Source organism: Typopeltis vanoorti, chromosome 2 (assembly GCF_054136105.1).
Source record: "Typopeltis vanoorti isolate ZY-2024b chromosome 2, IOZ_Tvanoo_1.0, whole genome shotgun sequence".
NCBI lineage: Eukaryota > Metazoa > Arthropoda > Arachnida > Uropygi > Thelyphonidae > Typopeltis > Typopeltis vanoorti.
The window spans coordinates 90,210,001-90,222,585 of record NC_143550.1 but is presented as its reverse complement, the minus strand read 5'-3'; the positions used below and the strand labels follow the sequence as shown (position 1 = coordinate 90,222,585).

The 12,585-nt window shown below is 35.2% G+C and overlaps 1 protein-coding gene across 2 annotated transcripts in view; it reads left to right on the top strand.

Annotated features, from left to right (window-relative positions):
• Positions 1-359: 359 nt before the first annotated feature.
• Positions 360-12,585, top strand: part of LOC150109241 (prestin-like) — a 399,320-nt gene continuing 387,094 nt past the window's right edge. Inside the window, exon 1 of one of the 2 annotated variants that reach the window (XM_090406615.1) lies at positions 360-875. In XM_090406615.1, coding sequence (XP_090262741.1) covers positions 772-875 — 104 coding nt within the window. In that variant the 5' untranslated portion in view covers positions 360-771. The remainder of the gene's footprint in view (positions 876-12,585) is intronic. The other variant, XM_090406623.1, reaches the window with a different exon arrangement.

Genomic DNA, 12,585 nt, shown 5'->3' with positions numbered 1-12,585 from the left:
ACCGCATTCCTGGCATCAATGTATTTCAAAGGAACTTATGTAGATTAAGGGATTACCTGAAATGATAGTAATTTCAACCTTATGGTCTTAATAATCCAAGCAGGGAAGAATTGGATTATCTGATATAGTGTCTTGACTAAGCAGGATGGTCAGTGGTTGCTGGATAGTGTAAAACACCTGCACCCGCATTACATGTGAATTAAATAATTAAATTAAAATAAAGTGAGAATAAGAGAACAGCAGCATTTTTATTACCAGTATAAACAACAAATATATATTGCCATTTAATATTTTTCCCCAGACTAAATCGGGGATAAATGAAGTCTTTATAATTATAATGCATGTCAAATTATTACAAGTCTGACACATTGACGCCAGACGATAGTCTGGATCGACTAACCGTGAGTCGGCACTGTGTTTGTTTCACAATTTAGATCATAAAAAAAAAAAAAAAAAAAAATATATATATATATATATATATATATATATATATATATACGGTTACATTTTCCAAGAGTTTTCTTTACTTAATTACGTTTTTTTTTTTTTTTTTTTGTAAATACTTAAATACTCCCTAGTACTATTTAAATTATTATTCTTAGCGGCCCGTCTCTAGTCTTAATAAACGTCACATCTTCATCAACCAATTGCGACTCACCATCCTTTCCAACTGTCATACTTCGTATACACACACACGTGTTGCCCTCAGTTGCAGTTCACTAGACTTGTGATAGGCATTTACAACAGACGGTCTAATCACTTTCAGTTGGCATGGAAAAGAACACGTTGCATAAGAGCGACAAGGCATATGGAACTTTCAGTAAAGACAGTACAGAATTCGCCGCAAATAACCACAGTGGAAGCACCGTGAACAGGTTTGTTAATTTAATATATTTCCCAATAATATGTGCTCCAGAAAATCCTGTAGCTGTGTGTGTGTGTGTCAAGGTGAAAGGCTGGTCACATGTGATCGTGTTGCTTGTCAGGGGCTGGGGAAGTGTGGTCTTCTTGGCGTGACATGATTACCAACACACTCTTTTAAAAAGGGAATCATTCATTTGTATTTTGGATGAAATTTCATTTATATATTTGAAGTGGGAACTTAAAAGGAAGCATCTTTTGAATGTGCTTTGAAAAAATGGACTTTCAGGAACCCTTCAGTGAAAGTGATGTAGAATGTAAGACGCCTATGATTCTTATTGAAATTCATTTTAGTTTCACAACACAGTTTCTTTTCAAAGCACAGTTTTACTACATGCATTATAAGAAAGAACGAGAATAATTTATGAAGATTAACAGTAGTTATATTCGTATTTTAATCAGCTGACATGTGAGAGGAACCAGCTGTGAGAATAAGATAATGTGAACAACTGGCTCTGTGATATGGCGTTTGTAAGAATTTCAGTTCAAGTGAAAGAACTCACTGCTAATTTATATCAGATGGTTTATAAGAGAGCACATAACCTGCCAGCAATATTATTTTTTTTTGAATGATGTACATAATCATCGATGAGCAGTGAATCATATCGAAGGAATCTGTTGTTTATTAGATATTAGATATATGAAGAGCCAAAGGCTTCAATTGTTCAAACGTTGTTTATAAGTTTTTCGCAAAAAAATGTACTTCGAGTAGTAGATGCAGATTTTCCAAATAATACAAGTACTTCCATCCTCCAAACCTCTGACTGATCATGATTTATGAGCCAGTAATCACTCCCAAAAAAATCGAAAGTGGCTCCATTTTAGGATATCGTCATTCTCTTTTTTGAGATGTTCGTACAGTATTTAATTACGTACCTACTAGAGGAGCTCCATTTTCATTGTTTTACCTTATGTTTATGAAGAATAAATTCCTGTTTGCGGATTCCTCTATTGCTGCGCAAACTCTGTGAATGTTATTGACAGTTTAGTGACTACGCATCGAAATGTTTATTTCGAAAGTTGAGAATAATAAAATACATTTTTGAGATCAACTATATGTAACTGTTTTCGTTTCTAGTTAAACCTATGGGGAAAAAATAAAAAATAAATACGCCAACATCTGTAATTTTAATAATTTCCTTTTAGCTTTATTCAAACTCATGTTACGTTATGTCTTTCATGAATCCCCTTCTCCTTCCGTATTGAAATACTTTTCGCAATGATTATTTATTACAGAATGGGATAAATTATTATCGGTAATACTAAATAAATAAACACAATTATTGTACATAATAAACTAATATCATAATTTAGTATACAATTAATTTATTAATCAATCAAAAAATCAATAATTTTGTGAAATATTAAAAAACAATTAGTTTATATTATATGAATATTAAAATATAATATTAATATATAAATAATTATATAATATATAAATATTATATTATGTGTATTAATTATATAATATTAATATTATATAAATAATAAACTTTAGTTTATTAAAACTCATATGATAAACTAATCGATTTTTTCCCTTCATGAAGGAATACTTAATATTTATGAAGTATTATTATAGCGAAAACGCCCTTTTAACCTGAGGTGTTCATCTATATCTAATTAAATATAGATGCTGACGCTGAGATGTTCATTTATATCTAATTAATAAAAAAAGGGGGGGGATATCTCATACGCAAAAGAGTGAGGAAGCTTAACTTTGTGACACTGCTGGAATTTCTGGGGAAAATTTTACATTCTCAACAATTAAAACAATGTCAGCCAAGAAGCTGCTTGAACTCTGTAGCCAACCTTAAGCTTTTTTCAAGGACATACTACTTGAAGTACTTCTTCAAGAAACTAAGATGTCAGTCGTTTACATACTAAATTTTTTTATGAGACTTTCTTTTTTTAGAAGAAAGTATGTAAAACTCTGTTGCGGTATCGGTGTCATATTTCCTTCTTTCCCCTTTACTATTCTGTCCCTCCATTTTTGTCCAGTTCTACGAATTTTATCGGGGGATCTTGGAAATAAAAAACTGTATTCAGTTTTACGGAAAAAATGTATTCAAAATTTGGTCAAAATCGGTTGAACACGTGATCTGTAGAGATTCTAGGAAGGAAAATAAGAATAACAAGAAGAAAACAATCTTGAATTTCATCTTATTTTCAAAGAAGCATTTTTAACAGAGTTAATGCTTCAAATTTAGCAAGATGTGTCCTGTCGATATCATTATAGAATAAAAGTGGCAGATCGAAGAAATTCATCTTGGAAACGGAGTTTCAGAGATTTTTTGTAATAAGAGTCAGCAGTTTCTATCTTCTATGGCTGCATGGACATCAATCCCTTGGATTTTTATCCCGTAATCGGTATTTTTTTAATTGTTTTAAATAAAGAAAGTTTTGAGCACTTGGCTCGCCCTAATTAGGGCTGTGTAGAAATATTTCAATCTGTAATCAGGGCCGACTTTGGGCGTTTATGTTTCCATCTGTCTATTTCATGGTAATCGGATGACTCACGAATGAGTAGGTTGGGATGGAGTGATGCCTGAGCAAAATACTTGGTTGTTATCTGGATGAAAAACGCAGGTATGTCTGGCAGGTTTCGGTCTTGGTGGAGGATAGTGTTCCTTACAAACCATGGGGGGGGGGGCATCGAAGATCATTCGGAGGCATTTGGTTTGGATTATTTGTAATCTTTTGATGTTGCTAAGGGAGGTGCGGCTCCACGCTGGCGAACCGTAAGTTAGTATGGGTCTGATGATTGCTTTGTATATTCTTAGTTTGTTTTCTGAACTGACTTTGTTTCTACAGTTGAGTAGAGGGTAGAGTTGACCTATTGCTGAGTTAGCTTTGTTGCAGGCATGAGAGATGTGGGAGTTGAAGTTAAATGGGTTATCTAGTTTGATTCCCAGGTATTTTACTTGTTTTTGCCGTGGGATATCAGTATTGAACATCGTGACTGCTCCGTGATGGTTTGCTTTCTTCCTTGTAAATAGTATGGCTGTGCTTTTGTCTACATTGACGTCAATTCTCCATTTCCGAAACCATTTTTCAAGATTCGTTGCTGCGTTTTGTAGTCGTTGTGTGGCTAGGTATGGCCTGAGCGATCTGGTCAGTATCGCCATGTCATCTGCATAGAAAGCCATGGTGCTGTGCTTGGGACGTCTGAGATAAAAATGTTGAAGAGCAGCGGCGATAATAGAGAGCCTTGCGGGACACCTGCTGTGAAACTTCTTGTATTGGATCTTAGGTCACGGAGTTTCACTTGAAAATAAGTCTGGATTTGTTGAGTTGTGCAGTGACCAGTTCGAAAACCAAATTGTTCTTTTTGGATTAGGTCTAGATTGTCCGTTTCGTTTTGTAGACGTTTTAGTATTACTTTTTCAGCGATTTTCCCAAGACCTGACAAGAGTCTTGGGAAAATAGGTCTGTAATTCTTGGGGAACTGAGGTGCTTTTCCCGGTTTGTGGATGAGGATTATATCTGCCTGCTTCCAGTGAGTGGGGAAGTAGTTGAGTCTTAGCATCGCATTGAAGATAGCCACTAGATGCATTATTGTTTTGTGAGGGGGGGAGGGTGCTTTTATAATTTTGTTTGAAATCTAATCAGGACCTGGTGCTTTTCTGTTATTGAGGTTCTTGATAATTTGGTATATTTCCTTTGGCATATTATAGCTTGTTCTGTCACGGCTGGTGGTATGATGAAGTGCACAGCGTACTTGCCTGTGGATTTTTTCAATAAAGCGCAAGTCCGCATGAGTGTAGTTTGGTTGAAATTGCAGCTCCAGGGTGTCTGCAAAGGCTTCTGCTTTTTCAATGTCTCAGTAGACTATGCCTCTTTCTCCATGGATTCGTTGCATGATGGGGTGATCGCTGCAAAGGGCTTTAGTCATTTTCCATAATGAGTTGTCTTCAGTGTTTAAGGAGCCTAGTTTCCTCTCCCATAGTTGATTCTTATGGCGTTTGATCGCATATCGGACTAGGTTGGTTGCCCTGTTTACCCTTGTTTATCCTGGGGTGATAGTGTTGCATGGTATCGACGTCTGATCCTGTTTTTGTTGCAGATAAGCTTTAGAATCTCTTCTGGAAGCAGGTTAGTTTGAGCTGGAGCGGTAATGATGGAGGCTGTTGCAAGGCCAGTTTGGATTGTGTTTTCCAGTTTATTGATCGCTGTGTCTACTTCTTTGGGTGAGGAGATGGTTGGGACAGGGCCAGTGATGTTGCAGAGAGTTGCGTTGAGCTTCTTGAGATTTCTGTAGGATTGTCAGGGGATGGTTTCTGCTTCCCCGCCTAGGCTAATCAGAACTGGATTGTGGTCGGAGCTAATATCATTAATAACCTGTAACTGGAACTGGTGTGGGATGTTCCTGAAAATGGCTATATCTAGCACGGCAGGTTTGCCCAGTGGTTCGTAATGTGTTGGTTCAACAGGACCTGCTATGGTGATGTTTCTTGTCATAGCAAATTTGTGTAGGCTCTTCCCATTATTATTGGTTTTTCTACTGTTCCACGCGGGATGTTTTGCGTTTAGGTCTCCCACCACTATTGTTGCTTCGTTTGTGTCAAGGAGCTGGGAGAGGTCTAAGGCTATTAGTGGTTTGCCTTGAGGGTTGTAGACTGAATATAGTTTTAGACTACCTGTGTTGTATTTCAACTCCAGTTTCTTCCAGGTTTGTAGTTGTTTTCTTGATCTAATTGTATCTTATGCTTTTTTTTAAAGAAATATTGTCTTTTCGCCCCCTCTGGCATTGAGCCTGTCTGTCCTAAGTAGTGTGTAATACATTATTTTGGGGTTGTCGCAAGGCCAAAGGTGCATCTCGTTGACTAAAAGGATGTCTATCTTATATCTTTCGGCAAATTCTTTTAGTTCTAGGAGGTTGTTTAGTCCGTTAGTATTCGAATATGTAATCTGTATTGAGTTAGCTATGGTAACTGTGTTATCCGTTAATCATGGAGAAGATGACTTGTGTGTTTTTTAGGATTTTGTTGGTGTCAGCCTGATTGGGATTTGCTTTGCTAAAGGCCGTTAACATCTCTACTAGAGTACCAGCTAGGATTGCTGCGAGGTTTTGGTTGCAAGATGCCGGTTTGTTACTTGCAGAGACTGCAGATGCGTATGATTTCTCGGGAGTAACAGCCCGCGTTCTGATTTCTGGTGTAGTTCGCTTCTGAGTGGGTGGGGGATAGTGCCTCTCTAGCCTTCTGCAGGTTAGATGGGTGGAGTGCACATCCCTTGTAATTGGTTGGGTGTGGGCCGCCACAGTTGGCACACTTAGCAGGAATGGTTCTTGACTTGGCACATGTATGCAAGGGATGATTATTTCTGCACTTTACACATTTGTATTCCGCCCTACAAAACTTCTGCGCATGACCCTTTTGATAACAGTGGCATTTTCCGGCGGATGTCTTCCTTCTGAGGGGTTCAATCCTGATAACCAAGTTACAGACAGTCGTAAGGCATAAATCTCTCGTTGGTCTTTACTGATCTCCACCAAGACCAGAGGCATGGGCCACTTATCCGCTCTATACATGCGTGATATTTTTGTTGGTGTTAGTCCTTGCAATTTGAGATCAGTGGCTATTTCTTCAGATGGTATGGTTTCTATGAAGCCTGTGATGACCACCTTGAGATATTTTTGCTTTTAAGCTGAAAAGTATGATATGGGACTTTCAGTTCATCTAAATGTCTGGTGAGCAGACGGTAGTCCGATGCACCTTAAGGCTGAATCCGGACTTTTTAATCGGTGTTCTTTGCTGAATTGAATTTGATATTGTTGTTTTTCATCAACTCAGTGATTGATGAACATTTTTCTTTGGATCGTAAGATCACTGGTGGAATTCTCTCTTTAGGCTGTGTTACTGTATCCGTCTCTATTATTCTTTCAGTTTGTGCTGTAGTGTCCATTGGTGCTGCTCTTCCTGAGGTCTGAGGCAGTATTTCAGGTTCTGCAGCTAGAGATTCCTTCTTTCTCTTCTTCCTATTGACTACTTGAAAGTCGTCATTATTCTCTAGTGTGTGAATATCAGCTGATGTGATATTTTCTTTGCTCGAATCTCGTGAGGTGTTAGGAAGAGGGTCAGGGGATTGGTAGTCCTCTGTTTCAACCTCTTCTATTTGGTGGATTGCTACCTTTCCTGGCCATTTCCTTGGCAGCAGGCCTCCTACATGTTTGAAGATTGCCAATAGCTGCTTGAAGTCGAGCTCATCGTATGGAGAGTCCATAATTTGGCCTAAGGTAAAATAGCGGTTTCTCGGGTTTCCCGAGTGGTTTGTGAGTGATCCTGCAGACTTTGAGAGTCCACTAGCTAATCCCGTAGACAGCTTAGAGTAAGCGTCTACCAGCAAAAAGTTAGTTTATTATAGGTGACTATCCTAAAAACAAGGAAAAAGGAGTTTCGGGAACTTACTTGGACACAGTGCAGAGACCTGCCTCTCTAAAATACCATTCATCCACCAATGGTCCTCATTGTGGGTGGGGCCTGCCGGCCATCAGAAGTCTGCATATTTCATACAGAGGGGGAGATAGTAGATCTCGAACTGTGTTAGTTCCAGTGCAATTCAAGCTTCCCGAAAAACCTTATAAAATTCAACTAGGCAGAGTCTAAAGGAATACGTCCGATCACAACGACAGCAAAACAACCTCGAGTCAGCAGTTTGCTACAGCACTCGACTTAAACATCACTGCTATGAAGTGTTTTGATAAGTATTTGTAAGTGATGCACGTTATATCTGTGCTCACTGAGGCAGTTGTTCTCAACAGGAGTGAAACCACGCTGATATTAGGGTGCCGCGCCATTTTTACTAAATATTGAATATATGTGTATATATATGTGTGTGTGTGTGTGTGTGTGTGTGTGTGTGTGCAGGGCCGAGCTGTGCGGTTGTGCAGATTGTGCGCCGCACAAGGCCGCTTGAAGATAGGGGTGCCATTTCACCATGGGAAATAATTTAAAAAAAATATAAACTTTCTTATTCTTGAATTATATCGTTTGAAGTGAAACGTTATCATTATTACCACAGATTTTATTTCACAGAGTAAGCATCGACTCAGCGAAAATTTTAGAAATATTCTCGATTGTTTATTATATTTTTAGTGGAAATTCTTAGTTTATGACAGACCGTGAATTCATTCTTACGCTGTGCTTTGCCCAGTACTGTTGACAGGATGTAGCATAGAGGCAGCCTGCCTCACAGCGCTGCTTAATAAGGGCACTCGCTCAGCCATATTACGGCAACAAGATATTTTACAAAAATACAGCGTTTAGTTAACAAATATAAAGGTGCTATTTCCCATTGACAGTTAAATATCTGCTTATTATATTTTATTAATAAAAAATTTACAATCATATATACTAAAGCTAAACATTTTCAAACCCATTTATTAGATACTTAAGGAAACAACCCATAAAGTATCATACAATGTGAATTTCATAAACTTTTATAGTCTATATATAAATATATATCTATTAAATTATATTATGCATGAATTCTCCTACTCAAACTGCGTGTTTCTATCTCCCCGAATTTCACATTTGAGCGATAATTTGCTCCCTGCAATAAACAATATGCTATCCCCAACATCCATTATACTGCAGAAACACTAAAACCAATTAGTTTTATCATATCACTGGATAAGGTTCACAGACATCATTTGCAGACTAATATATATTTCTCAACAAATAGTGCAATTACAGACAACTGGGAATATAAACACTAACTAATGAATGACATCTTCCCTCCAACAGAAACTGCTATATACAGCAGGTGTAACATATGGTTTTGTTTGACACTACCCCGTCATGAACGTGTTAAAACTAAGAAATATATAGTGAATGCATTTCATTTATTATGGAAATCGGTTTAAGAGAATTAGCATTTCAATTCAATTGTCAGCTTGTTTTGTTTGGGTAGCTCGATCTTTTGTTAATACCGCACCAATCATATGCACTTCTTAATAGTGGCTTTTTCTCTATTATACTGGACTACAATCGCGCACATCTTTTACTTCTCATTAGTAATTTGTCAAGGATTGTTCATTACGTATCTTAAATCTTAAATTACTGGTAATTTTTGCTTGCAATAATGGGAAAGAAGATGACTCTATTTGGTTAGATAACTGATTGCACACAAGGAAACTGCTCTTGAGGACAGAAGAAGTGATGGAGAATAGAAGATTCTTGGTAAGTCATACCCATTTTCAGTTTTTTTTTCCCCCTGAAAACTTTAGTTTCCGAAAATTCCCACATATATCTCGCAGCACGATTTTTTAGCTTTAATTTTGGGAAAAAAGTGCGAGTTATAGTCGAGTAAATACGGTAATTTTTTTTAACTTTCAAATTGTTAAGTATGGATCATTGGTTAAAGACTGGATTTATAAAACGTACAAAAGAGAGCAATATAGCAAATATAGAAATAAGCAATTTCACTCCTCTCATTGATGATAAATTATTTATATTAAGTAAAAATGATTAGTATCTTTATAAATTTTGTTCTATTAAAAATAAATCATGTTTTTTTTTTGTTTATATGTACATCTAAATTCAAATAAAACACAGTTACAATGAAATATATTTTTATTTATGATTATAATAATAATTATTATTATTATTTTAATAAGGGTATTTTGAAAAGGTACTTGGTAATAATGAAAATTAAAGAAGGGTACACGGATATCTGTAGTTTCAGAAACACTGATCTATCCAAAAATATTTAGTCTGAAACACAGATGTACATTACGATGTTCGTTTTCTTAAATTCCGCTTCGAATTTGAATAGACGAAATAGCGTCTATCCAAACACGCACTTACATTTTTTTCGGAGTCATTTCAGTTTTGAATGTGAAACACATTGAGTGTATTGTGTATTCTGTGTTTACGTGACTTTGGACAATTTGACTTTGAATTTAATTGTGTACTTATTTTTAGATTTTTGATAGACAAATAAAATTTTAAAGATAATAATTTATAAATTATAAACATATTAATCAGCTGAGGGACCTTAGCTAAAAATCCCGTATATATGCGGGATAGACTATCGGCGCATCAGGCTGACGCGGCTCGAATTAAATTAATAAACATAAGTTATTTATGAGCTATAAAACCCTTTAGATGAGCTTTGTTTACTCATACTGCAATTGGCCCTTTCTTGATAATTTTTGGTGTATTTTTGCATCATTTCATTTTGTGCGTTACACTAACTGTTACTGTGCAGTTGCCTTTTGTTTTATAAAATATATTTATGGTTGTTTAGTAAATTTTATGTGAATTTGGATTATTATTCACGTAAAGTAAGTACATCTATTATATTTTTGCTAAGTTTGAAAATCAGTTAAATTGTTTAATTTTAGTTAATTATCTTATTTTTATGTTATGTTGGGTAGACGTCTAGAAATAATTTTCATATAGAGATTTATTTATATATTTGTTCTTGTTCTGGTTGGAAGACATTGGGGGTTGGGGTCCTTTTACTGATTTCTTTAATAAATAATTTTAATATTCTAGAAAGAAATTTCTTAATTATTAAACAATTACCAGAATGTAAAAAATATTAAATAAATATCACTGAGAAATCAATGAGTGGCTAATATCTCTACATGTTAATTTTCAAAAAATACCTAAAATATAAGCATATTTATTATTCAAAACATCTGAAAAATCAAATTCTGTAAATAAAAAAAAAATAGTCAGTCTTGGGCCATTCACCTTAAAAATAATAGTCGGTTAAAGGGTTAAAAAATAAGTTGAAGGGAAAATTTCAGAAATTATTATTTATTTTGGTGGACAACTTTTAATGCTCTTCTTATTTTAAACTCTGACCAAGTGTGTTAACCGTTAGATGTCGGGAAAAAAGCCAAAAAAGTTATCTGGTGCACAAAACAGGAAAAGACAATTGCAGCTAGTACAACTGGAACATAAACTGGCTGGATCGCTGAATAAATTTTTAACTTCAGGACCACATAAAAAACGAAGAACAGAAAGTTCTGGCGAAGCAAGTATTCCGTGTAGCTCTACTTCAGAAAAAGAGAGGACACAAGGTAACTATGAAGAAACAAATGTTACATACGAAAATGAAACTGGACTGTCTACAGAAGTTGCAGCAGAAGAAATATTGGATTCCGATTCAGCGAAACACGAAACTTCAAATTTTAATGTTAATGATCCAGGTACTTGGCCGAATCATATAACTACCAAAGTTAGTGATTATTTAGTTGAGCATTCCCCGCGTCAAGTAGTTAATAAAGAATTTCTCAAAGATGAATCTGGCCGCAAGTTTTCCGATTCATACTATTATCTAACTTTAGCAAATGGAGAAAAACTTTTATGAAGTTATTTAGTTTATTCAGAATCGCGAAATTCGGTTTTCTGTTATTATTGTAAAATATTTGGTAGTCAAAATTCCCAACTTACTAATGAATACGGTTGTAACGATTGGCAACATTTGAGTCATATACTAAAAATACACGAGACTAGTTCCGCGCACATTAAAAACTGTTCAAAATACAGCGAACTTAAAATGTCGTTGATTAAGAAATGCACTACTGATTGCACACAACAAAGATTATACGAAACTGAGAAAAAATATTGGCAATCTGTTAAGAACGGTTAATCTACATAATACAATATTTATCAAGACAGTGTATAGCTTTTAGAGGTTCTTCACAAAAACATTTTGAAAATGATAACGGCAATTTTTTAAAGTTAGCAGAAACTGTCGCTAAATTTGATTCGATAATGGCAGAATACTTGCATCGCATCCAAACATCACAAAAAAGGAACATTGCTCATTATTTAGGTGATAAAATACAAAATGAAATCATCCGTATAATTTCTGAAGCTATAAAACAAAAAATTTTAGAAATGGTTAAAGAAGCGAAATATTATTCATTACTTCTTGACACTACTCCGGATATAAGCCACACAGAACAATTATCTATTGTTATTAGATTTGTTAATCAAAATAAAGATACAAATATAGCAGAAATTCATGAACACTTTTGGGGTTTTCAATCTGTAGAAGATACCACTGGGCAAGGACTATTTCAATTTATAAAAAATTATTTAAAATTATTGAATATTAACATTTCGGATTTACGCGGCCAAGCTTATGATAACGGTTCAAATATGCGAGGCAAACATAATCGACTGCAGAAAAAAATCCTTGAAATAAATTCAAGGGGTTTTTTTATTCCGTGTGCTGCTCATTCATTAAATTTGGTAGTTAATGATGCAGCTAAGATATCCTGTGAAACTGTAAATTTTTTTGGGGTAATACAGGAATTATATAATTATTTTTCAATATCTGTGAAACGTTGGGCTATATTAAAAAAACATATTCGTGTTTTAAATGTGAAACCACTTTCTGCTACTAGGTGGGAAAGTCGAGTGGAAGCAATAAAGCCACTTAAAAATAATATCAAGGAAATTTACCAGGCTCTTTTTGATATTACAGAAGATGAAAGTAAAGATATCGATTCTAGAGTTCAGGCAGACAACTTAATTTCAAAGATTTATTCGTTTAAATTTATTTGCTCTGTTCATGTTTGGTACGAAATCTTAAGTCTCGTAAATGTTGCAAGCAAAATAATGCAGAATCCGACATTTGATATAGGAAAAATTACAGAAAATCTTGATTATGTTATACAAGAATTAAATACTCCCCGAACAG